The sequence below is a fragment of the Salmo trutta genome, chromosome 24 (genome assembly GCF_901001165.1).
Source record: "Salmo trutta chromosome 24, fSalTru1.1, whole genome shotgun sequence".
NCBI classification, from domain to species: Eukaryota; Metazoa; Chordata; class Actinopteri; order Salmoniformes; family Salmonidae; genus Salmo; species Salmo trutta.
This window is the reverse complement of record NC_042980.1, coordinates 13,023,671-13,051,603: the sequence shown is the minus strand read 5'-3', so window position 1 is coordinate 13,051,603 and position 27,933 is coordinate 13,023,671. Positions and strand designations below refer to the sequence as shown.

General features: G+C 42.9%; 1 protein-coding gene across 5 annotated transcripts in view; it reads right to left on the bottom strand.

The window, feature by feature from the left end:
• Nucleotides 1-27,933, bottom strand: part of slc4a10b (solute carrier family 4 member 10b) — a 47,472-nt gene that overhangs the window by 6,665 nt on the left and 12,874 nt on the right. For all 5 annotated transcript variants that reach the window (XM_029711028.1, XM_029711029.1, XM_029711030.1 and 2 more), the window contains 21 exons: nucleotides 18,417-18,498; nucleotides 16,640-16,783; nucleotides 16,089-16,227; nucleotides 14,573-14,733; nucleotides 14,096-14,284; nucleotides 11,698-11,789; nucleotides 10,006-10,163; nucleotides 9,601-9,688; nucleotides 9,359-9,505; nucleotides 9,147-9,244; nucleotides 8,380-8,554; nucleotides 8,025-8,158; nucleotides 6,544-6,789; nucleotides 6,274-6,379; nucleotides 5,676-5,837; nucleotides 5,167-5,280; nucleotides 4,885-5,046; nucleotides 4,338-4,589; nucleotides 4,012-4,080; nucleotides 1,084-1,257; nucleotides 697-819 (listed from right to left, as the gene is read on the bottom strand). In XM_029711028.1, coding sequence (XP_029566888.1) covers nucleotides 697-819; nucleotides 1,084-1,257; nucleotides 4,012-4,080; nucleotides 4,338-4,589; nucleotides 4,885-5,046; nucleotides 5,167-5,280; nucleotides 5,676-5,837; nucleotides 6,274-6,379; nucleotides 6,544-6,789; nucleotides 8,025-8,158; nucleotides 8,380-8,554; nucleotides 9,147-9,244; nucleotides 9,359-9,505; nucleotides 9,601-9,688; nucleotides 10,006-10,163; nucleotides 11,698-11,789; nucleotides 14,096-14,284; nucleotides 14,573-14,733; nucleotides 16,089-16,227; nucleotides 16,640-16,783; nucleotides 18,417-18,498 — 3,015 coding nt within the window. The remainder of the gene's footprint in view (nucleotides 1-696; nucleotides 820-1,083; nucleotides 1,258-4,011; nucleotides 4,081-4,337; nucleotides 4,590-4,884; nucleotides 5,047-5,166; nucleotides 5,281-5,675; nucleotides 5,838-6,273; nucleotides 6,380-6,543; nucleotides 6,790-8,024; nucleotides 8,159-8,379; nucleotides 8,555-9,146; nucleotides 9,245-9,358; nucleotides 9,506-9,600; nucleotides 9,689-10,005; nucleotides 10,164-11,697; nucleotides 11,790-14,095; nucleotides 14,285-14,572; nucleotides 14,734-16,088; nucleotides 16,228-16,639; nucleotides 16,784-18,416; nucleotides 18,499-27,933) is intronic.

The following is a 27,933-nucleotide window of genomic DNA, read 5'->3' as shown; positions in this document are numbered from 1 at the left end:
CCCCTAGAGGGGGGGTACTGTCACTCCCTGATCTGTTTCACCTGTCTTTGTGCTTGTCTCCACCCCCCTCCAGGTGCCCATCTTCCCCATTATCCCCTGTGTATTTATACCTGTGTTCTCTGTTTGTCTGTTGCCAGTTAGCGAAACCTACCAGCATTTGTTCCCCTGCTCCTGTCTGTTTCTTGCTCCTGTTTTCTAGTCCTTCCCGGTTTATACCCTTCTGTCTGCCCTGAGCCTGCCTGCCATTCTATACCTTGCCCCACCTCACTGGATTATTGAACCCTGTCTGCCCTGACCCTGAGACTGCCTGCCGTTTTGGACCCTTTGCACCCTCTCTGGATTTCTGACCCCTGGTTTGCCTGCCCCTGTATTAGAAATAAATGTTTGTTTCTTCGACACTGTCTGTATCTTGAAACGTGATAGGTATATGGCATATTAGTGTCATGTATTGATTTTTAGGGTTTATTTTAGCCCACCAAAGAGCTAATCTTCCTTGATGCTATTTTTATACCACAGGAGATTGATGCCACCTTAATTGGGGAGGATGGGCTCGTGGTAATGGCTGGAGCAGAATGAGTGGAATGGTATCAAATCAATCAAACACATTATTTCTATGTGTTTGATGCCTTTCCATTGGCTCCGTTCCAGCCATTATTATGAGCCGTCCCCCCCTCATCAGCCTCCACTGTTTCATACCTCTTCTTCAGCATCCTCCAGTTTCTTCTTCTTACTCTCTGGCATTAGATCATCCAGCCAGCTCATCTCTCTCTTGGTGAAGAAGCAATCCATCAGTTTCCTAATGAACACCAGAGCCAACACCTGCAAGGAACACAAACTCAACATTACTATACAGACAGAATCATCTGCAGAAGTCATTTGTCCCAGCCATAGGGCAGGAGCCTAACTCCTGTTTCTGTAGAGCATCAAGGCATCTAGGTTTCATAATGTATAACTTAAGACATTGTCTTACTTCAATCTACAATATGGCCAAATAAAGCTATGTACCCAGATTGCCTTCGCATATTTGGCATATAACCCCATTCAGATGAATCTACTGTATAAGGCAGAAAGATGTTTGCTAACCATCATGGGGAAGACGATGGCATAATTTGAGGTCTTGATGACCCAGAGCATGACCAGGCAGCTGAGTTGGATGATGGTGAAGAGATGGACCTTCCGCAGGGGAACGTGTCTCAGGTAGATGAAGTCAGGTTGGTGTTTGGCTGGCATGCCAAACAACTTCAGACGGTCAAATAACTGATAAGCAATAGAACAATGGATTAAATTACAACCTCAGGACCATTGTATTCCGGTTTATGTGTTTCTGTACTGTGTTTTAATGTCCTCAGATGGTCTTTGTGAAATTAGCTTTAGATATAGGTCAAGTGTGCTAGGACTTAGCCTTACAAGCCTGTTTGTTTTTTTAAATGCATGTCATGCTTTATTCAGACATGCACAGAAACAGATGGGGTGAGAGTAAGGAGGGAGATTTAGGAGGAAGGGTGAAGATAGGAATTGAACCCTGGTCTCTGGTAGGAAGGCATATACACTGAGTGTAGAAAACATTAGGAACACATTCCTAATATTGAGTTGCACCCCCCACAATTTGCATTCAGAACAGCCTCAATTCATCAGGCATGGACTCTACAAGGTGTCGAAAGCGTTCAACAGGGATCCTGGCCCATGTTGACTCCAATGCTCCCCACAGTTGTGTCAAGTTGGCTGGGCCTGATCACTGACAACGACGAGACCGCCTATAGGGAGGAGGCCAGAGACCTGGCAGTGTGGTGCCAGGATAACAACCTCTCCCTCAACGTGATCAAGACAAAGGAGATGATCGTGGACTACAGGAAAAGGAGGGCCGAGTCCGCCCCCATTTTCATCGACGGGGCTGTAGTGGAGCAGGTTGAGAGCTTCAAATTCCTTGGTGTCCACATCACCAACAAACTATCATGGTCCAAATACATCAAGACAGTCGTGAAGAGGGCATGACAACGCCTATTCCCCCTCAGGAGACTGAAAAGATTTGGCGTGGGTCCTCAGATCCTCAAAAAGTTCTACAGTTGCCCCATCGAGAGCATCGTGGCTGGTTATATCACCGCCTGGTTGGCAACTTCTCGTCCTCCGACTGCAAGGTACTATAGAGGGTAGTGCGTACTGCCCAGTACATCACTGGGGCCAAGCTTCCTGCCATCCAGGACATTTATACCATTCGGTGTCAGAGGAAGGTCATAAAAATTGCCAAAGACTCCAGCCACCCTAGTCAAAGACTAGACTGCTACCGCATGGCAATCAAATGGCTACCCGGACTATTTGCATTGATGATTGCTTTGCACACTTTTGGCATTCTCTCAACCAGCTTCATGAGGTAGTTACCTGGAATGCATTTCAATTCAACAGGTTTGCCTTGTTAAAAGTTAATTTGTGGAATTTCTTTCCTTCTTAATGCGTTTGAGCCAATCAGTTGTGTTGTGACAAGGTAGGGGTGGTATACAGAAGATAGCCCTATTTTGTAAAAGACCAAGTCCATATTATGGCAAGAACAGATCAAATAGTACAACAAATATATATAAAATGTATGAAATGTATGCATTCACTACTGTAAGTCGCTCTGGATAAGAGCGTCTGCTAAATGACTAAAATGTAATGTAAATGTAAATAAACGAAGAGAAACAACAGTCCATCATTACTTTAAGACAGGGCTCTCCAACCCTGTTCCTGGAGAGCTACCCTTCTGTAGGTTTTCAATCCAACCCCAGTTGTAACTTAGCTGATTTCAGCTTATCAACTAGCTAATTAGTAGAATCAGGTGTGCTAGAAAAGGGTTGGAGCAAAAACCTACAAGAAGGTAGCTCTCCAGGAACAGAGTTGGAGAGCCCTGCTTTAAGACACGAAAGTCAGTAATCCGGAAATATATTTTGATTTGTTGAACCCTTTTTTGGTTACTACATTATTCCATATCTGTTATTTCATAGTTTTGATGTCTTCACTATTATTCTACAATGTAGAAAATAATAAAAATAAAGAAAAACCCTAGAATATGTAGGCGTGTCCAAAATTTTGGCTGGTACTGTACATATTACCTCAATTACCTTGACTAACCTGTACCCCCACACATTGACTCGGTACCGGTACCTCCTGCCTCGTTATTGTTATTTTATTGTTCCCCTTCTATTTTTTTACTTTAGTTTATTTAGTAAATACTTTCTCAACTCTTATATTTTGTATTTTAGCCCATTTTTCTACCCAATTTTGATCTTGTCTCATCACTGCAACTCCCCAACGGGCTAGGGAGGCGACCTGAGTCATGCGTCCTCCGAAACATGACCCAAACCGCGCTTCTTAACACCCGCCTGCTTAACCTGGAAGCCAGCAGGCGCCCGCCCCGCCACAAGGAGTCGCTAGAGTGCAAAGAGCCAAGTAAAGCCCCCCGGCCAAACCCTCCCCTAACCCGGACGACACTGGGCCAATTGTGCGCCGCCCTATGGGACTCCCGATCATGGCCGATCATGGCCCGGGAACGAACCCGGGGCTAAGTTTAGATGCCTCTAGCACTGCGATGCAGTGCCTTAGACCGCTGCACCACTCGGGAGGCCCCGAACTCAGATTTTTCTTAAAACTGCATTGTTGGTTAAGGGCTTGTAAGTAAGCATTTCACTGTAAGGTCTACACCTGTTGTATTCGGCACATGTGACAAATAACATTTGATTTGATTTGGATGTCCTTTCGGTGGTGGACCATTCTTCATACACACTGGAAACTGTTGAGAGTGAAAAACCAAGCGGCATTGGGATCATCAATAAGGGATCATAGCTTTCACCTGGATTCACCTGGTCAGTCTATGTCATGGAAAGAGCAAGTGTCCTTAATGTTTTGTATACTCAGTGTATGTCGCTTGTGCCTGGCTTGTTACCCACTCGACCACGGCCCTGCACCTTACAAGTCAATGTTGACTATGAATGTTATGTACTGTACAGAAACTACATCTGAGTGTGTTTAGTGATCTCCTACCTGTATTCCTCTGAGCGAAGATGCTCCCATGTACAGGAATACTCCATACAACACAGGCATGGGAATGTACTAAAGGGACAAGAGAAATTATATTACGATTCAGTCATACAAGCATCAGCCAAGAAATGGTTGAAAAGTGAGATTCAACTATACAAAACGTAGTGTAAAATATCGGTCCACTTTGAGACACTGCAGACTACTACACAGGGTGCAAAATAAATACAACATGTGCATGAGAGACACTTTTATCACACTGCGATAGGAACAGATTTTGGACAGTTCAGAAGCTAGAGCCAACACAATATTCCTCAGAGAAGCTATCTGACCTTGAGCACAGATGTCATGAACACCGAGCAGCCCATGAGTAGGAAGATCATGAGGCCAGTGAAGCGCTGCTCGCGGATGCCCAGGAACTTGGGTTGTTCCCCGGGGGCCGAGCACTCGGACTCCAGCTTCAGACTGTTGACGTGGGAGATGGAGAGAACGGTGGCAGCCACGAACCAGGGCAGCCCCATGATGGAGCACACCCCCAGCATGACACCCACCACAAACAAGTCCAAATGGTACCCACAGCCTTTCTGTAAGGGAGGGAAACACAGTACAGTACAACTGAGAATGCACTACTCGATATTCCGCGTCGGCAACATTTCATAATAGTTCAGGAAAATATTGTCAAAATGTTAACTAATTCCCCAAGTAGAAAGAGATTTCTGAAAGGGACTTTTTCAGTACATATCAACCAGTACTGGACGCTATTTGACAATCAACTACACATGCACCAAATCAAAGCCAACTAAAAAGTGGACATTCAGGTTATGGTGAACAAAGCCTCCCGTCTGAGCTGAGCTGAGCCACTACAGTATCCTACAATACCTTCAGTTTGTGCTCCTTCCTGTTGATGATGACAGCGGTGATCTGTTGGTCCATGAAGATGAGGATAGTGCATAGCAGAGCAGGGATCACTGTTACGATGGTGGTCCACCAAGGGTTGCCGCCTAACGGGCTGATCAACCAACCACGGTCATCTCTAGTCGGCTGCAAGGATTCGGATTATTGTGAAATATTGCATCTACATAGCATGGCACATGTCCATGGTGTACAGTATTTTGAGTAAAAATGTATAATCCTCTTGTAATACTTTGTTATATAGCTCACCTTAAACACACTGGGGACTTTTAGTTTTGGAGAGGGGACCCCTAAGGCATAGTCCACCAGTACCATGGTAAAGATGGTGATGAACACAGCAAAGTCACTGATGACAGCTCTCAACTGTGCAAGAGAGGGGTGCATGTCAACCGTCTGATCTTAGTACAGGGACTATCCATATCATTCAAACACTGAGCACCACGGTTGTGGATTCAATTCTCCGGAAAAAAAAGGGGGGGGCTTCCGTGGCCAAACAACGGGATAAGTGGTGCTGCCTTAAATCATAATAGAATCCAAAGAAAGTGGGGGATGCGTGACACTTTTCTTCATTAAAAACCTTATTTTATTACTAACTTGCTTTGAACCTACATAATCACACAGTACTCACATATGACCACTAGAGTGCTCTACTGCACCATAAACCTCAGCAGAAGTACAGAAACCTTGTCTGCAGTCTACAAACGCATAATAGATACAAACCAGTGGGATTACAGTGGGATCTGGGTCTGCTGCCTCACCTTGGTGGGGAAGTAACGGCTGAACTTAAACTCCTTTAGGAAAGCTGACATGAAGACAGTGGAGAAGAAGAGAACCACGGACCAGAAGAGAACATCTGGAATATAGGGTCCGTGAGGGCCACAGGCACTGCCCACAAACTCTCCTCTTTTCTCCATGCAGTCCTGCAACAACAGGTAGAGGAGGGTGATTGGTCTGCCCTACTACAAGTGGAATTAATAGTGCATGACAATGCAGTCAATTACAAAATCCTTTGGTTAAGAGGGCCTTGGATTAAGAGCATCCCTTGTCCACAGAAAGCAACATTAATACAAAAAATGTGCTTTTATGGTGATTTGGCATGGGGTAATCCAGAATAATCCAGCCCACCACATGTCCTTAATCTTCTTCACAGGACCAACTCCATCTGGGAGAGTATGCCACTTTGTGAGGAACACCTGTTTTTGCTCTCTAATTCAGTTTATTAAACCACAAATTGTACTAGGAGGCTAGGGTTTTTTCTCGGAACACGAGACCTGACCCAGATGAACTCCTTCTCTGAATTTTGCTTGATCCTTTCCATAGATTCCACAGATTTCACTAAACATTCTTATACAGTACCTTAACCTCGAGTGCCTCCCAGTAGACCTCAGAAGCAGTGATGTTGTTCTGCTCCCAGTACTGTATGGTGGCATTGCTTGGATCCGGAGGTTCAATACATGAACACCTTATAGAAACAATGGAACACTTCACCGTCAAATCCCTCCTTCACAATCATCTCAAATTAAGATATTACTTTCATTCAGAACTCTAAGGAATATTTTCCTGGACACAGATTATGCCTAGTTCTGGATTAAAAAGGCACTTTCAATGGAGTGAGTGCAAACGTACGAGTACTGTGTGAGTTTGTCCAGGTTGTTGTTCATGTTGATGGGGTAGTGTTCCCCCAGGTGGATGAGCTTCTCCAAGGCCTCGTAGATGAAGATGATGCAGATGAGCGAGGCGAAGGCCTCCTCTGTGAAGCGTGTGATGTAACAGACCAGGGAGCTAGCGTCTGTGGCCACTAGGACCAGGCAGAGGAACGCTGTCCACAGCCCTATACAGGTTCTCAGAGAGAGGTAGGATAATCCATACTCCCTGAGGAGAGAGTTAAAACATCACTGCAATCTAATACCTTGTACTTTTCATTTAACTAGGCAAGTCAGTTAGGAACAAACTCTTATTTACAATGACAGCCTATGAACAGTGGGTTAACTGCCTTGTTCAAGGGCAGAACAACAGATTTTTTACCTCATCAGCTCAGGGATTTGATCTAGCAACCTTTCAGTTACTGGCCCAACGCTCTAACCACTACACTACCTGCCACCCCATATATGACAACATCTGTGGGATATGTTATGCACTATCTACAGATATCTGGCAGAATAATGGAAACACTTGAGTAAATGAGGGACACAAAGTATATTGAAAGCAGGTGCTTCCATCCTGAGTTAATTAAGCAATTAACATCCCATCATGCTTAGGGTCATGTATAAAACTGCTGGCAGGCCATTATTCTGTCTACCATGGCAATGCCCCCATCCACAGGGCACGAGTGGTCACTGAATGGCTTGATGAGCATGAAAACTCAGACACCAGATTTCAACCCAATTAAACACTTATGGCAGATTCTGGAACGGTGCCTGAGACAGCGTTTTCCACCACCACCAACAAAACACCAAATTATGGAATTTCTCATAGAAGAATGATGTCGCATCTCTCCAGTAGAGTTCCAGACACTCTTAGAATCTATGCCAAGGTGCATTGAAGCTGTTCTGGTGGGTCGTGGCCCAATGCCTTATTAAGACACTTTATGTTGGTGTTTCCTTTATTTTGGCAGTTACCTGTATATCTAGCTATCTGCAGAATATAGTGCATCTGAGGTCGTCATTATGTTATTTTGATACTCTTTAAAGCAGTTTAGAACATTAAATTATCCATGTATTTTGGCAGCACACGCTTAGAAAAAAAAGGTTCCAAAAGGGTTTTTCCGGCTGTTCCCATAGGGGAACCCTTTTTGGTTTCAGGTAGATGGAATGGAACACAAAAGGGTTTTACCTGGAAACAATAAGGTTTCTTCATAGGGTTCTCCTATGGGGACAGCCGAAGAACCATTTAAGGTTATAGATAGCACCTTTTTTTTTGTAGTGTATATTGCACACGGTCATCCTATATTGCTATCGTTATAAGGACAGAAGATCATAATACAATCAATTCACAGATTATCTGAGGTGTGGGTATAGATACAGAAATGCCCTGAGAGCAGTGGGCTATAGATGATTCATCACATGGGTGTAATAGAATTACAACTAGAGTGTTTTACTCAAACTTACTTGCAGAATTTGTACAATATCTTCTCAAACACCAGTACAGGCCCTGTGCTGCCCAAAATGGTGAGTGGCTGGCCAGCAAACAGGGAATAGGCTATTCCCGTCATTGAGGCGCCAAAAAGCGATTCGATTGCACTCTGCGGGAAACAAATGCAGAGAAAATCTATTAGTAAGAAAAGCTGAACTTCAATCAATCTCAAATCGTTTTTTCATTCTAGCACTGTGTATTCGAAAGGGATGGGCTGCATACAAATGGCTCCCTATTCCCAATACAGTGCACTACTTTTGACCACGGCCCAAAAGTAGTGCACTATGTAGGGGATAGGGAGCCATTTGGGATGAAACCATGATGTCTTACTATACGTCCTTCTGTTGCCTCTCCTAGTAGGCCCCCGAACGTGATGACAGGCGACATGCATGCACAGTACAGGAAGAGGAAGGAGGCCAAGCACTGCAGGCTGACAGCGTCTGTGTAGTCAGACAGGTAGTGCGGCGCCTTGCGTTTGATGTCCAACAGGAGACCACCACAGAATCTGGAAATATTATAACGCCATGGAGAAGATAGTGGATTGCATTAATACGGTTATGTATTGCATTTTTTTCCCGAATGATTGAATCAAACTACAACCACATGGGTAACCTGCTGGCTGGTGGTGAGGTATGCATTCAGCTTGCAGCTGTAGCCTTCCTTTGCTTTATTTTCCCTCTCTACACCAGGACTTAATGTGTTACTCTCCTCACACAACTTAAAGTGCATAAAATAGACACAGTCGTGAGGATGACTTAGCATGAGCTAATGTCCCTGTTGCAGAATATAGCCAAGGCAATTGGGAGCTCACTGCAGTAGGTTGCTATGGAAACCTTTGCATGAACTGCACACAGTCACCTGGGAGGGAGTTCAGTGGCAATGGCAAACCTGGCCTCTGTCCAATGTTCCGTAGATAGATGTTTCAAAAAGCAGGAGAGAAACCTGTTATTTTTTTTTTATCCGTCTTTCTTTCTTAATACACAACCACATAATACAGAACCACAACAACATACACATCCAGGCTCCCATAGCACACACTCTCTAAGTCCCTGGTAACACCCCCCCCCCCCCCCCCCCCCCCGCACCAACCCACCTACCGTCCTGTCCTCTGCAGCTCCGGACCCCCATGTCCCTCGTCCTCATCCTCTTCATCCCCTGGGTCTGTGCCGCACTGTGCTGCACTCCTCCTCTTCTCCTGTTTTTCAAACACCACATCTGTTATTGCTCTCCCTTTTCAAATGAAAGACATTGCTGTGATTTGTATGTCCACTGATGAAAGACTTGTTTTTAATGAAGGGGCTAAACTCACTTGAGACGGTACGTTTTTTGGCGGCTCTATTCTTATAGAGGGATCCCACTCCCCCGGTGGCAGGACAGTCACTTGGTCAAGGAACTCATCGATTCCAGCAATCAGATCATTTCGGTCCTTCGCTTTGTAGGCGACATCATGGAAAACCTTGGAATGAAGAAGAATGGAAATTCAGTCACTAATTGACTGGTTCGTTCAGTCATGCCCAACAACTATGTTCACCATTGGAGAGGCTGTCTTACCTCGTCTGTCATGAGAGTTGCAATGGATCGGCCAATCTCATGGTACTGTGGCCCTTTCCCAACAGGCCCCAGCAGAATGAACAAGAACCTAACGGAGGAAGATAAAATGAGGGCCACAATAAGAGTCAGACAGAGCGGTGAAGAGACAGTTGGGGTCAGCCCAAAAGGGATTAAGAAGGCCATAACGTTAGTCATAGATAGGACACCATAATGACAGACTAATTGGAAGTAGGGTTGCGAAATTGCAGTAACTTTCTCAAAAATCCCAGGTTTCCAGAAATCTAGGTTGGAGGATACCTCGGATTTCCTACTTATTCCTGATTCCAGGGACTCTTCTAACCCTGATTTCTGGAAAACCTGGGATTTTTGATAAAGTTACTGCCATTTTGCCACAGTATTTCTAACCTGGTAACGATGGGGACCTCAGCCAGCCCGTTGAGCATGACCGCAGGTGAGAGACGTACAAACGCCACCACAGGTTTGTCAAGGAACTCTGCCTCACCCACCAACACGTTGGACGCTTCCGCTCCCGCCGGAATCTTCTTCATGAAATGGAGGTCTATCTACATGGACGCAGGATAGTCATTAGTTGAGCGTTTTTAGACTGAAGTCTGAATGGTGCATTTTACTGTATGAATATCGCAACTCCTCAATCCAAAACAAGAGCGTAGGAAAAGAAATGCAGAAATATGAAATACATTCGCAAAACAAATATTACTTAATCCCTACTGTTGATCCCTGCTGTGACTAGGGTTGCAAAATTCTGGTAACTTTCACCAAATTCCCTGGATTTCCATTTGCCTGCTTATTCCCTCCCGATTCGGGGAATTGTCCAACCAGGATTACCGGTACTGGAAAACCTGAGAATTTTGGGATAGTTACCAGAATTTTGAAACCTTATGTGTTTTTGTAATTAATATCCTGTTAATGGCTTAAGATAGATAATAGATTGGCCAACTGGACCCTATTTCATATATTTAATAACATTACCATCATAACATACATTTAACCATGTGCTATGATGAAATATTACAGCAGATTGCCATCATCAGCCTAAAGTGGTATCAGTTACATAACATTTCCAGAGGTTATCATCTCTTCGATACCCTGTCTGCCCCCGCAGTGACACGTCCATCCAGATCTGAGCCTGCCTGACTGCCTGCCAACTGATCCTCCTATCACTATTCTGCTGCGATCCTGTCTGTCTGTCTGCTTTGGAGCTGCACTGCGTCAAATGGAAGTGCTGTAACATTAAGTGGAAGCAGTAGGGGCATCAGAGTCCCAGTTATAAACACCATGCTCACTGCTAACATAACAAGAATATCATGTGATGATGGTCCTCAGCAAAACTCATTCCCATGCAATGTGTAACAGATTGATGCACTTAGCAAATGTAATTTTAATAGTATCATGGGCCAATACATACGGAATATGGGCTTCTGCCTCCTGACTGAAGAGTATGGATAATGACATGCGGCAGTTACTGAGGTTTAATTGTGGTGTTATCATTATAGTGTACAGTTCAAATATATGCCTAAGTGTGTTAAATAGGCATTTCAAACATCCAGAACATCCGGGGCAAACGTTACTCTCCATTAAGCTTCGTCTAAAAATACCCCGGTGGTATTCTACTTATGGTTCGATTTTGATCACGCTGTCTTTTCTGAAATGCTTTTGGGGCGAGTTCAACCACATTAGACAGCTCAAATAAAGTATCAGAACAAGAACCAAAGGCTCTGAACAAAAGGTTACCCTTGTAGGATTCAGAGGTAAGAGAGACTTTTGTTCTCCTACTATAATCTACAGTGCTAATGGCAGTGTGAGTGAGATGACTGGCTTGCTATATTTGTATCGTGTTATAATAATAGTTTATGGTTGAAACCATTTTTTCAAGCAATACATACAAACAATCAATGAAAATGGAACAGATTACTGTGTTCATACACACTTGAACTGCCAGAACTGGTATGTTGAGTATGTCGTACTGTAGTATACTAGTACGTTCAAGGCCGTATTCATAAATCGTCTAAGACTTGGGAGTGCTGATCTAGGATTGGTTTTGCCTTTAAATCAATAGTAAGAAATGTCTTACTATACCTTACTGAAGTCCACAGCGCTGTTCTCTCTGCTCACTTCAGCTTTGCCATCATTGGGGACGGGCAGAGAGGTCTGGGGAGAAATCGCCTGACCTGGATCAAACAGAGATGACAGAGTCCAATAAGTCAACTACTAAAACCTCTATATCAGACCAACACCAAGGTTTCATGGCAGTGCAGGCACCAATGGTAATAAATCACAGAGAGAGAGAGAGCTCTTGGCCTACCAAAATGACCAAAAATGCTTTGGTAATCTATAGATTTGCACTCTAAGGTTGAAGTAATCTGGGATTTATCAGACATTGGCAAAGTACCCTTATTTAGTGCAGATCCCAAGAGAGGACAGAAGATAAAGCCTAAGAGTGGCTGCATGGTGAAGGATGGAAGTCATGGATGGCCTTGGTGAGGATGGGTGGATGAAGCTTGTCCATTAGGATTTAGGCATTATCATTGTGTCAAGGAGACTGACCGACGCAAACACGAAATTAGCCCACAGCTGCCAGAGTAGAGCAAGAAGGATTTAAATCCAAAGGATTAATTTTCATTTGTGAGAGGGCACAGATAAATACTAATTTCAGTGTTTGATCCGTTCACACGCCAGTGGAGACTACCAGTGACTAACGGTTGCATTAGGAATCAAGAGAATCAGAAATAAAAGCATGCCTTGCAAAGATTCATTTCGACTCATATTTCTACATGAAGTCAATGAGAGGGCTAAGTCTAAAAGCAATTTACAGAGTCAGCTGCTGCTGCCCATGAAGAAACACCACAGCGACAAACCCTTTAGATGTAAATGATAGTACTTGCAATGAGCAGGAGGGTGCCGTCACTAACATGGGCACTGGTCTTTTTTGTTAGCCACGCACACACTGTTGCCGCTCTTTCATTGAGCCTTTGCATAACTGCACTAGAATGAATGTGCCTGTGACAAACCACTCTGAATTAAAATTACCGCAAAGAATGATTAGCTTAAAGGGTTTTGGGTGTTCTTCATGTTTCAAAATTGGCATGTGGAATACTGGCAAACTTGCTTCTGAAACATAATTCCTGTAAAAGGTGATGGACATTCTCAATGAGGTATCATTCGCAAGAGGACGTAAAGGGTCCTTATTTTACATTGACATTTTAGTCATTTAGCAGACGTTCTTATCCAGAGCGAGTTACGGGTCCCCCGTGGGAAACGAACCCACAACCCTATTATCAGTAAACACCGCTGCTCAGGGCTTTTTCTCTTCTGAATATTGTCCTGTTAACATCTTCTACACTTGTTAGGCCTACACCATATCGTCATACTTTAAAAGAGATTAATATACAGCCGACATTAATGTCAATGATAAGTTTAGTAACTCTTTCAAGCAGCTCCTTCAACTTTATCCCCGTTGATAGCTATATCTAGCCACTTCCTACGATTTGTCATTGTGCCCAATAAAATACAATGTACGGCTCATATGATATGAGTTATTGTCTATATACTATACACTTTCTCACCTGATGGACCATTACTGACTTCATCAAAGTATCTGAAGTACAAAACACAACCTCTAACTATTACTGACGGAAACAACTTTGAGATTACCACCTTTACAAGTTATGTTTTAGGAAGTGCTAGCAGTAGAGAAAGGTTCTGTCAAGGTTTAAGAGTTGCCTGGGTCCGGGTCATCCTCTTTGTCCATGGGCTGGATATCAGTCTGGGTTCTGGGACCCTGTTTCTGTGGTCTGGGGCCTGGTTGTGGAGTGGCTGGAGGGGGGCGGGTGGTGGATGAGGTCGGGAGTGGAGAGGAGATGGAGGAGGAGACACACTGGGGACAACAGAGTGGCCATGGGGTGCAGGGTGTGACCTGCCTGTCACTCCTAGACCCCGCTGCCATAAATGAGCCCCAGAAGGAGGACTTAAAGGTAGAATAGAGTGATGGACCGCCTGCCAGACACACACACATACATCCACCCACGTATACACACAAACAAACACACACACACGCACACACACGCACACAAGGAAACAAGAGAAGAGAGTCACACTGAGACACTGAAAAGGTCATACATGGACAATGTAATGTAGAATGAGAAAAGCATTCACATGGGATGACTGAGAGCACTACTTACAACAAGATTACTTCCAGTTTCAATGTTTCTATGACCAGCAGTACAAAGTGAGGAGAACTGAAAAACGTGCAGTCATCTTGAACCATTATTGTAGCAGTAGTAGGGTTGCTGAATTCCGGGTAACATTCCCAGAAACCCCAGGTTTTCCAGAAATCCTGGTTGGAGGATTCACGGATTCCCTGCGTATTCCCTCCTGATGCCAGGAATCTTCCAACTAAGATTTCTAGAAAACCTGGGAATTTTGGGAAGGTTAGAGGAATTCTGCAACTCTAAGCAGAGGGATGCCTGTTACTGACCATTCTTGTCCATGGAGTGGGGCTCGGACTGCTTCTTGCCAATGTCAGCGAAGGAGCGGACAATGGGGATGCGATTGGCCAACTTCTTCTGGTTCTGGTGATGGTGCGTTTTGAGGAGGGCCTCTCTCACCTTCCTCCTCACCTCGTCCCCCAGTGGACCTGTGGTCTCCTGCTGGTCCAACACCATGTCTGACAAACAGGACCACACAGTCAACAGTTCAACAGCACCTAGGAAACCGTCCATTACATTCCGATTACAATGTTTACAATTGTACAATGAAGATCATAGAACAAGGTCGTATTCACTAGGAACAGAACAGAAGCAAACGAGCCAAAACGGTGAAGGACCTAGCTGCAACTGTCCAATAAGAAATGCAGATTTTTGTTTCACGCAAATCCTTTTGCTACGGTATGCACTAATGAATACGACAAAGGTGTACAGGGTAATTCCAGATGCCACTCTGTGCTCTACAGTACCTGCTACCTCCTCCACGGAGTTGGCCCTCATGTCGAGCAGCACAACGCCATTGAGGATGCAGCTGCGCAGCTCGAACAGGCTGTGCAGGGACAGCGTGGCCACGTAGGGCTTACTCCAGCGCTCCCCTCCATCCTCCACATCCTCCTCAAACTTCAGCCACCTGTATAAGGCACAAATGCCCACACTCTTAGAAAAGAACGCGTGGTCTAGAACTGTAGAAAAGGCTCTTGTTTTTTCTCACACTTTTTCGCTAACTGTTCCTTTAATGGCACTTTTTTTGTTAACTGTCTCTAAAATTGCAGGAGCCATAGAGGTGTGTAGTGATCGCTACATTTCAGTCCTCAAATGGCGCTGCCCATGTTATACAGGCTTTTGTGCACTAGAGATCTCTATACATCTCCATGATCTGAGCGCACCTGCAGACAATTTCCCTTGTTAAATACCTGAGATCCTTTGTAAAAGGGTTCTTCGGCTGTCCCCATAGGAGAACCCTTTGAAGAACCCTTTTTGGTTCCAGGTAGAACCTTTTCGAAAGAGGGTTCTAAATGGAACCCAAAAGGGTTCTACCTGGAACCAAAATGGATTCTCCTATGGTGACAGCTGAAGAACCCTTTTGGAATCCTTTTTTCTAAGAGTGCAGACCAGTATCACTGAGCCAAGGGACCAGGGGATAGATGACAGCCAGCTGTCCAGCCATCTGGAAGCCATGTGCTGATAGAGCTCAGCTTACACTGATGGGGACACCAAGGACACATCAGACATTACCCAAAAGCCTACCAAAATGCATTTCAGCCCAGCTTGAACAAAAAAGGGAATCAGGTGCCCGACTGAGGGACTTGGTCATCCAAAAAAGCATTTTTTTTACCATAGGACACTTCAACAGGTGACTTTCCCAAGACAATACAGAATAAGTGTCACTCTGTGTCTGCATAAACCATTTTTTTATTCACAGGACAACTGAACACCGTACACCGTGGCAGGGACTAACTGAGTGACCGACCAACCGACCGACCGACCGACTGACTGACAAGCTATGGCAAGTAAAGCTCTGTCAGTCAATATGTGACGTAACATTTGTGTCTAGATGCACTGTAGCACAGATAGTACTGCACAACAGGATATTTCTCCAGTCCAGACAGTATGCTTGTGTACTACAAGTAAACAAGCATTTCCTTTAGAGCTGGGCTCCCATGCATTGCTCATGCAGCCGTCTTTATAATTAGAGCTTTATATAGCCCATCTCCAAGGTTACACAACAATCTCTCTTTATGTAACGTTAACTCTTTCAGGTAACAGTTGTTTAATGTTTCGGACATTAATATATTGTTATAAGGAATAAGTTATAGATCATAAATCATACTATATATAACAATTTCATCACTTAGCATGATTAAAAAGCAACAGGTAAAAAAACAACCTATGGATTACGTTGGAGTTGACTAAAAGCGTTCAGTAATAACATGGACTTGTCCGTGATCGGCTGATGGGACAGGGGTAGGCCATGTGACTCCCTACCTGGCGGTTTCCCTCCACTCTGCTTCCTCTCCGTCTTTCAGGCAGATCTCGTCCAGCTCAGTGAAGAGGTCATGGGGGATGTGCTCCTCGTCGTCATCCTCTGTGCCCAGGAGGAACTGCACTCTCTGGGATGGCGTGTCTGAAGCACAGGGTCAAGTAAGGTCATCACTTACAGTACTGTCTGCCATACACACTCCCTGACTACGGAGCTCTGCAGAACGTTATGCACATACATTTGCATTTTCTTCACTTTTGTAAAAATAAATATAGCTACTATTTTCATGAGTTTATTTGATGAGTATAGGTTGAGTTTTGAATCCAAATGTATATATTTTTGGCGATGTGTAGACAGAATCCCCTCTTTTGAAATGCATTATGCAGCCATATAGACTTAACATATGATTGCAGAATCCTATAACTTATAAAATGATAGAAATATGATATACTGTAAGAACAGATGAGGAGGAAAATTGCATTATTCTACCCCAAAGTACCAGACACTTTGACTGCTGCTTTGAAATGTGCCAGCCAGCTAGAGTGGCAAGACTTACTGTATGTGGGAGACTCTCTTCCGTCCTCCACTCCAGAGTCCCGCTCCCTGCTCCTCTTCCTGTGTCTATGTCCATGATGCCGATGCCTCCGATGGCTCTTCCTTCCCAGGGGGACATGTACCCCGATGTAGAGTGTCCTGTGACCTGGAGGCAGCCATCACAGAGAGAGAAACAAGATTAGACAAAATAATGAAGAATAAGGTAAGAAGTATACAAGAAGATCAATTATTACATTCAGAGAAGTTACTGATTCAGCCTGCTCCTTCTGTTTGTATATATAGGTCAACTTCCAACAGCAATATGCCCACAAAAAATAAATGATGGGTTACAATTTACTCGACTTAGTTTGTTACTCAATACAGTATATACCAAGTAAATACCAGCTTACACAGGGCTATAAAATAAAGTATTACCAAATTGAATGAATATACTGTATCTTATAATAATCTGGATTCATGCTTCTAAGGTCATGTCACTGGTATTTCATTGAGCGATACCTACCACACATCTCTATGTGGTCCTGTGTGGCTCAGTTGGTAGAGCATGGTGTTTGCAACACCAGGGTTGTGGGTTTGATTCCCATGGGGGACCAGTACGGGAAAAATGTATGAAATGTATGCATTCACTACTATAAGTCGCTCTGGATAAGAGTGTCTGCTAAATGACTAAAATGTAAATCTCTATGACATTAAAGAATTGGCATGTATGCAACCCTTTTATCATTACTTTGTATCAGTCTAAAAATACATCTCTGGGAATGTTTTTAGCTTCAACATCTGCCACAGATGCTTGGGCTCTCTTAAAACCCCCTTAGAGCATCATCTGGTAGGATGAATAAATCATTTAATAAAAACTTACCTAAAAATAGTGAACAGATTTGACATGTAAGCTAATATTTGATATCAAACAGTTTTGATATTTATTCATATTCGATGTAATATTACTGTTAAACTGAGTTACATAAATGGAACAGTTGTCAAAATAATACAGGAAAAGCAAACTATTGAGTGAAGTACACCAATTGCAAAGTATATTTTACCATCTGTAAATGGCAAATATTTTATCGTGTGTGCATGAATATTGTATAAATAGTTATAGAAATATGTCTAATATTCTGTAATCGATGAGTCATTCAAACTGGTCTCATCTAGAAACTCAAAACAAACCGTACAGTGTGCACAACCAGAGCTGCAGAATGGGGAGGGTGAGCAGGCAGACGGGGTGGATCGCCACCCTGCTGATATCAGTGAGGCTGAATAGATGTGGTACTGTGACAGTGTGAGGGTAATCCACCCTGACTCCAGCCTGCTCTCTCCTCAGGGATAAACACAGCTGTGTGAGTGCTCCTTCAGGCCTGGGGCTACGGCCAGGCAGCTAGCAGCCTCTGCTGTTCAAACCAATCCCCGTTATCCCAGCCACCAACACTACGGTATCAGAACTAATCACTGCCTTCAGTGCTGTGATGAATGGATGGCTGGGAATGTAGATGAAATTAATTGTAAGTAAAGTCCTTGAAAGCTCAGCATAAATGGTTCTGCAGACTCTTGATTTGTTACTGGAGGTCTGTGCTTTTGTGTGCTCAAGCAGCTCTTTCGTTGCCACCCTCTGTAGTCTCATGGGTACGGAGTCCGTATTAGGACAGCCTCTGTCTCAGCAGGAGATGCCTCAGTCTAGAAAACAACCTATTCTCTGGATGCCATGTAGGTGGCCTTCGAGTCTTCCTTCCTCAAAACTGAATTAAGGCCTCAAGGCATTGTACTTCATAAAGTTGGTGTACCTTCGAGTTCCTCCTTTTCAAAGTTGGTTTTCAGCATGGACCGGGTTCCACCTCTGTCCACCACAGCCTCTTCATCATTTCTCTGTGAAGGACAGACAGAGTTCTGTCAGTATCTGTTGTTAGAGGATGATTGAAATGGTCAGAAATTGTCTGTCTTTGTTACTTTTCTATTCTTCACACGTCATTATTCTAACGTTGTGTAAAATTTGTATGTGACTTTAGGCTACTGAATATCACTTAAAAAACCTTATCAAAGGTATATCTCTAGTCTAAACCATGGTATTAAGATAGCATGTCCTTGTGTTGATATTTACCGCAGAGAGCATTTTAATAGCGGTTGACCTTTTTATATTTTGTTTTTATTATTTAATCTTTATGTAACCAGGAAGAAACCCATTGAGACACACAATCTCTTCTGTGTGCTTCCTCAGTGGGCTCAGTGAATAAACACACTAACCACTTTAATAAGACAGTTTCCATGGCAACTAATAGCAAGTCTGCTCAACTAATCGAGAAAATACTGTAGTCATAATTGACAAACACATTGTTGTACAGGCCTCTAAACCAGCCAAGCAGCCAATCAACATCTGAAACCTAAAGTGGTGTGGTAGTGAATGTGTGCATTGCTTGATGGCAATTTTGATCCATAATGGGAACAATTGCAATGTTGAATCCATATAGTGATTACATAGTCATTATCTTCCCCCGGAGAATATATTTGCTTTAAAACAGACTCCATCCATAATACCCAGGAGTCTCGTTAGGCACGGTTGCTTTGAGGTGCAGTGAATCAGGCTGATCACAATGCAGTTAATCAGAACGGCACACAGCGCTTGTTGTCTCGGTGCTGCATCATGCACATAGTAGCCAGGTCACCTAGGCATTTCAATGTGGCCAACTCAATATCTACTAGAAAGTAAACAACAAAGCACTCAAGAGTTTATTACATAACCGTGACTGGTGTATTCATTACCGTCAAATTTCAATGACGTACTTCCAGAGTAACAAGAAACATAAACTAGTACGTACAGTATGCTACCCAAGTATTGGGACAAGAGAAGGTTAAAACAGGGCAACATAATACAGGGGCTACAGTATATAAGACAGTTGTAAGAAGGAGGTTAACCTCAGAATACTTCATTTAAGACAGCTGGATACTAAGGATTTACATACAGTGTTTCATGTTTAGCAAAGCCCCAGTCTGAGAAAACCTCTTCTCAAAACACTTACCACCGGAGTGAAGAACCACTCAGTCCCGTTGTGAATTAACTGTGATGCAGTCACTAAACACAATTTTAACACATTTGGCACCTTGCACACAATCCTGCACGGCAAAATGCCTCTGCTAGCCAAAATAATAGATGGAGGAAAAAGAGTGTACGTGAAGTGTGAAAGTGTTAGATGTGTGGTGCTGATAAGTGGAGTGACTTGGGGAGATTAGTGATGAATGCTGCTGATGCAGCTTCTACTGTGTGATAGCCACGTGGCTACCCATGTGAGACAGCAGAAAGGATGATGAGAGAGAGAGAGAGGGATAATGAGAGAGAAGGCGAGACAGAGAGAGCGAGAAGAGAGAGAGAGAGAGAGAGAGAGATGGATGACGAGAGAGAGAGACAGAGAGAGTGAGAGAGAGAGAGATAATGAGAGAAGGCGAGACAGAGAGAGCGAGAAGAGAGAGAGAGAGAGAGATGGATGACGAGAGAGAGACAGAGAGAGTGAGAAAGCGAGAGAAGGATGGTGAGAGAGAAAGAGAGACAGAGAGAGTGAGAGAAAGAGGGCGAGAGAGAGAGAGAGAGAGAGATGCTGTCGTTTTCGGGACTGGGTGTCATGACATGACAAGATGTTCACAAATCGAATTTCAAAAGATTTCCTCTTCAAAACCCTAGGAATTACAATCTCCAACTCAGCAGTCTTCATCCAGAACAGACTTTGTCCAGATGTGCTGTATTATTAATGTCTATTACAGACTCACATTGACAAATCTTCCACTCCCAAACATGACAGTGATAATAAATCACAAGGTTGTGAGCAGGTGCAACAGCAATAAATAAGTGATTTATGCTTTGTCATTGTTATGACTTGGGTTATGGTCTCAGGATGGCTGTTGTAGTCCAAATGTTATGTCGCTACTAGCAAACCATCAGAACCTATGAATAGCCGAGATGGCCAGGAAATCCAACAACCTAGCAACTTCAAGCTGTCTCACCCCTGCTTCAGTGGAACACAACCCCTATAGTGTTCCATCTAAATGCAAGTACTTCTGATAGTACTGTTACTCTATCACGACCTGCTGCATCCCCAGACACACAGCTGGCCTGACAAGGCCACTGAATCATCAGAGCTCTGCTCAAGCCTTCACAGTAGTTCACAGCTCTACGTTTTAACATGCCTTATTTAGTGCTTTCCAGTCACTCACTACGCTAATAAGTGCAATTGCTAATGTGTGCACGTGGCAGCTTGGAGGAAATATGACCAGAACTCCCAGGAAATGGGGGGGAGGTTGGTACTGCGGGAAGAAGCAGGAGCGCGCACGTCACCAGCCCACTCAGTGACGTCCGCAAAAGATACATACACTGCCTGTCTGCCGGCCTCAAGGGCACCTTTGAAGAGACAGCTGAGAGAGAGGGAGATAGAGAGAGAGAGAGTGGCACACAGCAGAGAGCGAAGGATGGACATATGAAGATATATTTCAGCTAGCAGGTAGAGCGAGTGAACTGTGGGAAGGCTAACTGCAGCACTTCAATGATACTGCCCCCTACAAAGTGCCATTGCATGCTGTGTTTTTGTCCATCTTGCTCAACGGGTCTACACTTTGATTGGTTTATCAGTGTTGACTGTCAGCAACATACTGTAACACTGGATAGGCCTGCATACGTTTGAAGGATCCGGTCGTTTGTTGTGCCATATGCTCTACATTTGAGTCACCTCTCACACAGACACACACACACACACACACACACACACACACACACACACACACACACACACACACAGGCTCACAGACATGAGAGCACTTCTTTCAAAAGAAAAGCATTTTATACCATGAAAATAAATGACTTTTAATCTGTATAAAACATAATCCAGCTCCTTCTCTTGACATAAATACTATCATTACAATCTCACCCTGTCTATGTGACCCAAAAAGCTGTCTTCTTATATTTAGTGGGGAAATGGGCAGAATCGAAAGCGATACGACTACTATCCATGTCTCTGACCATAGGACCAGTAACAATACCCGGATAATGTTACATGGCGACGGAAGTGGAGTCGATATTGGGTGAAGGTTGTGCAATGTAACAGCAATATCTAGACTTAGGGTTACCGCCCTATTCACTGAAAGAATAAACGCTTTGTTTTTGAAATTATAGTTTCCAGATTTGACCATATTAATGAACTAAGGCTTGTATTTCTGTGTGTTTATTATATTATAATTAAGTCTATGATTTGATATTTGATAGAGCAGTCTGACTGAGCGGTGGTAGTCAGCAGCAGGCCCGTAAGCATTGATTCAAACAGCACTTTACTGCGTTTGCCAGCAGCGCTTAGCAATGCTTGATTCACAGCGCTGTTTATGACTTCAAGCCTATCAACTCCCGAGATTAGCCTGGCAATACTATAGTGCCTATAAGAACATCCGATAGTCAAAGGTATATGAAATACAAATGGTATAGAGAGAAATAGTTGACGTGTCATAATTCCTATAATAACTACAACCTAAAACTTCTTACCTGGGAATATTGAAGACTCATGTTAAAAGGAACCACCAGCTTTCATATGTTCTCATGTTCTGAGCAAGGAACTTAAACATTAGCTTTCTTACATGGCACATATTGCACCTTTACTTTCTTATCCAACACTGTGTTTTTGCATTACTTAAACCAAATTGAACATGTTTCATTATTTATTTGGGACTAAATTGATTTGATTTATGTTTATATTAAGATAAAATAAAAGTGTTCATTGTTCATTCAGTATTGTTGTAATTGTCATTATTACAAATATATATAAAAATCGTCCGATTAATCGGCATCGCTTTTTTTAGTCCTCCAATAATCGGTATCGGCATTGAAAAATCATAATCGGTTGACCTCTACCTCCCAGACTCAGGAAAACCCTAGGAGTTTTTCAATCTCGTGAGATACTTTATTCCGTCTTATTCTGAAATAGCTTTATAGAATTGACGAAAGGGAGGAGGGGTCACAAAAAAATAGAGTGGAGTTAATAGTGTGAGGAAGCGTTTGTCACGCTAAAGAAGCAGTTGTCAGGCACCAGCATCGGGGTTGCCAAACCTAAAAGTACCTTTTACATTTTAGACAAAAAACGATTAATGAGTGGCGGGAGGACAGTGGCCTACCTGTGAACAGAAGTTATCATGTTTTGTTTTGTCTATAATTTAAAACCTTTCGTTCACCTGGTAAAGTAACGTTAGACGGAAAGAGAAAGAGTATAGTAGAGACTTGAATCAAGTGTTAGAGTGGAAGAGAAATGTACTGGGTAATGGTGATTGAGAGGGCTTCTGAGTTAAAGGAAACAGAGATGTAGATTATTTGGAAAGTAAAATGGTTTAAGATTTAGCAAAGTGAAAACTAATAAAATGTTTTTCTATTTTAGGAGAGGATGGGCTGTCCCTATCTCTCTCTTTGAAATGCTTCCCAATTGGGAGAACAGTTAGTGAAATTCTGCAGTTTTATAAAGTATAAATGTACCCGATCCGGCCGTAGAGGGAGCTCCCAAATAAGTAAGGCCTGACCATTGGTTTGTTTGTTTTTGCCCTACGTTTTACCAAACACACCAGCACACATGGGCACACAACCCACTGGTTATGAATATTTGTCAGTGGTGTTAATACTGTGTTTGATATATTGTGTGGGGTCTTTTTTAATTTGGTTGTAAAATGGGTAGGCAGAATGATGGAAATATTTGAAATGTTTTTAAATGGTTTTCGTAAGTACAGCAAAAGAAAATACTTAATAGGGCTGACTGACCTCTGTTCTGACTTCCTGGTGAGACCTGGTCACCCTTACTAGAAAGACTGGAGACATTGGGTGATATTAAAATGGGCTATGTAAAGACCTATAATTAGGAAGAAGTTTATAATTTAGCAATAGTCCTATGTGTGATTCGGGAACAGGAAGGGGAGAGAGAGCAGTGCCCCTGAATGAGGGACACCTGTCTCTAGTCTATTGTACCATTACCTCATGGGATATAATTATTTTCCTTAACGGAGTTATCAAGAGTTGTAATTCTAATTAAATTTTTTATTCTATTCATTTATTTTTTATATAACAGGCAGTGTTGTTCTTTTAATTACCGGTCCCCTGGGGCCCTTTGGTAAATATGCACATTTGTTTTCTTCACATGTCACGGTTGTCGTTGGTTAAGGAGGACCAAAACGCAGCAGGTATGTGCAGGCTCATCTTGACGTTTATTTAACTTCCAAAATGAATACCAAAATAACAAAACAAGAAAATGAACGAACAACCAACAGTCTGGCAAGGCACAAGGCTAAACACAGAACAATCTCCCACAAAATACAAGACAAACACACCCAACTAATATAGGACTTCCAATCAAAGGCAACACCAAACAGCTGCCTTCAATTGGAAGTCCAACCCCAATTAACTCAACATAGAAACACACACACTAGACTAACCATAGAATACATGAAAACCAAACAGTGCCCAAAAACCCCGGAATACTTAAATCAAATGCCCCTTCAACAAACACACCACCCCGAACCACATAAAACGAATACCCTCTGCCACGTCCTGACCAAACTACAATACTAATTAACCCTTATACTGGCCAGGACGTGACACATGTCTGCCTATAAAAAGAAGAAATATATTTGGGTAATGGTTGACAGTTACTCCAAATGGATTGAAGTTTTTCCCACCTCAAGTGATATATGTGTAGTTTTTTCCACACCTCTAGTTTTAGATGAAGAAGTGTATTGCTGTTGTTGTGTTGTTTGTTTGTTTTTGTCTTGCTTCAATAACAAATCTCACCAGATTGGGTCTGCTGGATTGTTGGGATTTCTCACTAAGGGTTAGCTCTCTAACTCCCTGAGCCGGTGAATTTGCAGTGAGATCACCAAGATGATAGGGGAGTATAAGCCAATTTGGGGAAAATTTGTTTAAACTGTGTATTGTTATTCTCTTTGACATTTGTTTTAGAAATCTGTATTAAGAATATTGGTAGTAGTCATAGTTTGTCACACAGTAAATCATTTGTCTGGATTTCCTGAAACAGAAATGCCCTAAACTAAACTGTTGTTCTGGTCTGTCCACTCTGTCCTGGTCTGGTGAAGGTGACCACAGATGGTGTCTATATGCTTGGAAGGGATAATTTGACCAAGAACAGTGTGAACCTCAACCCCCCCTTACCGGCTCAAGTAATGGCAAAAATGGTGTTCACTACGGGCCTGTTCTGCACCACTTCTACCGTAAGACCTGAATCCGAGCTAGCAACCTGTACACAGCATCCAGTAGAAGATATCAACTGCCTTTTCTCTCATGCCATTTCTCTCAGGAGTGCGACATGAGTCCACATGGAGTGAGCATGGAGAGATATCCCGTCCAAATGTTCTCATGTTTTTGGTGTACTGGTAGGAAAACGGACAAGACATAATGGACTGTAAAGGATAGTGGCGGCACAGGTGAGAGACATTATCAAAGGCCATCCACTTTGAACATTGGAAGGACGAACTGAAACACTATCTGAAGAAGAACATGAAGAAATGCCAGAAGGATGAGTGCCGGGAGGGAGGGGGTGGTCAACCGTGCCTGTAATTGATTTAGGCTTATCCAACATTGTTTATTTGGGGTATCAGGTTGATTGTGGAGGTCTACATACTGCGAAATGTATAGTAATTTAGACTAAGAATGCATTGAGATACCAATCTGTCATTACCACGTGATAAGAATAGTTAATGCTAGAAATATAAGATGAATATACTGTTTGTAAATTTACATTCTAACCGTGTCGATGTGTGCTAAGTTGAGGGTCTTGAATTTAAGTGATAGACTCAACATTAAGCACTGAACACTGTCATTCTAAATTTGGGTTGTATAAAATTGATAGTAGGGGTTTTGTTTTACCATGTTATCAGAATTATAATGTTTAATTAATATGTATTTTCCCCTCATGGTAATGCTTGTTTGATGAAAATGCTGGCAAGTAATTTTGTATTAGGTTGAGAATAAGCCTCAAAAGGGAGGACATGTTGTGGAAAATTACAAAATTAGTCATGCTATCCCGTGTTTTACTGCTTAAAGAATTGTTTCTTGTTATATGCTAGTGTTGTTTTTCTAACCTGATACAAACTTGTCTTTGTGTGACTTAGTCATAAGACTGGGCGTACAGCTAAGATCTGTTTGGGAGCGACCGCAGCGTGTGAGATATCCTGTGGTTTTACTATCTGGGAAGTCAGCCATATGGAAAGTTGCAGGAAGGAGCACATTATAGTGTGAACTGTAACAAAACAAAGTTATACGGTTGAGCCCTTGTGCTATCAACCTTGGGCTATCTTAATCTGCACAGACAAACCAATCACCTTTTACACTATGTTCCGCCCAATTTTCCACACATCTGCTAAACTGCCACGTAGACAAAAGAGGTTGTACTTTTCTATAAAAGCTGAGATCCAACTATGTTCATTGAGCTTTCAACTCTGAACTATTCTTAGTAATGGTTGAATACTTAATTTATGCAAATCTTAAAATAAAATTGTTGTTTGAAAGAATCTACACTCTCTCTTCCTATAGAACTTCTACCACACTTCTCCCTAATCACAGAAGTCCAATGGGTGTTCAGGAGAACGAACGGTAATAACCTCATAATTGACAATGAGTTACTACTGGCTGATCAGGATGTACAAAACTCTAAACTGATAACACTTGTAATCAGGGGCGCAACTTTAACAGGGGATGGGAGGGTCATGTCCCCCACCACCTACATTCTGAAATTGCATTTTTGTACACCCAGGTTTTATCATTGCAATGTGATACAAAAAGTGGCAACAGTGTGCTTTAGGACCATGCGAGCGATCGGGTAGGCTGTTTGGAGTGATCAGCCAGCTGGATTTAGGACCGCTCGGACACCACAGAGCGGGCTGACAGGCTGTGTGAAGGCAAAGCTTCTCGAAGACTGGATGGACCAGCACGGGAGAGTTGAGCATAGTTCAATGTGCATGTGTTGCATTCTTATACCGAGTTGTAAAAGCAAGCAAAGCAAAAACTGGATACTCTTTAGTTGACTGATGTAGCTGGCAAGGTAACTGCTGTTTAACTTAACAGAAAAAAACTAAACTAGTGTTTATTTGCAGTGCTGAGCTAGTATTGTAACTGACATGTAACGTTAGCTAATGTTTTATCCCCTCTCGACTGAGGTGAATGAATAAACTAGCTATGCTAGAGTAACAGTTTAGCTTTCATCCCTCTCCTCGCCCCAGGGACCCTCTGCACACATCAACAACTGACACCCACAAAGCATCGTTACCCATCGCGCCACAAAAGCTGCGGCGGAACAACTACTTCAGGTCTCAGAGCGAGTGACGTCACCCGATTGAAGCACTATTAGCGTGCACCACCGCTAACTAACTAGCCATTTCACATCGGTTACACTAGCTAGTAGCTGATGTTACACCAGCCAGGTCAGCTCTAGCCTCTAGTTATCTGTCAGTTAGTAATAATTGCCACCTCATATCACTAACGAACAGCTATTGTTTGAATGGAAATGTTTTGTAGCCTTCTTTTTTGTCCTGTTTCGGAAGTAAATACATTTGGCTAGCTTTCACCAGTTGATGTACCGTTAGAGGAAGAGCTGGCCAAAGGTTAGCTAACATTAGCTATTATTTTTGCCTCAATCTCACTAGACCTGAATAAAACAATGAAACCGTGAGTCAAACAATTAAACGTGAGTTTTATTAGTCAGTATGGCAATGTAATGTTATTGAACTGTCAGTTTCCCTAGCTACTTCCCTACTTTTCACACTGACACAGTAATAAACAGTTCTAACATTACAGGCTTCACTGTCATGGTGCACAGCAGAGGTCTGCTTGGACCAATTTCTTCATCCCGCTTCTGCTCGCACCCGCTGGCTTTCTGTCTGACTCACCCGCTACCACAAGAACTGGTCCCAAACCCAACCGCAGTCCCACAATGTTATTTTAGGCATGTGTGACGCAGCTCACTTGCCAGCCAAGGTCCTAGCAATTTTGCGCCCTATAAGCAATATCAAAAGCACATAAATAACTTAAGAAATAAGTTAAATTACCAGAGATTCTCACATGGGCCTTATATTGTATTACTGGGCTATACAGGCCAATATGCTAGATGTAGTTTGAGGAGAGCAGAGTACTTACATTTCCTTGGAAAGATAACTTCCCTGTGCTTCTCCCCCCTTGCATAGGCTATAGCCTACTCTATTTAACTGAGAGGACACGCACACCTGATCTCGCAGGTATGGCTACTGAACTGGAAGCAGCAAGAATGATGATAGCGACACTTGCTACAT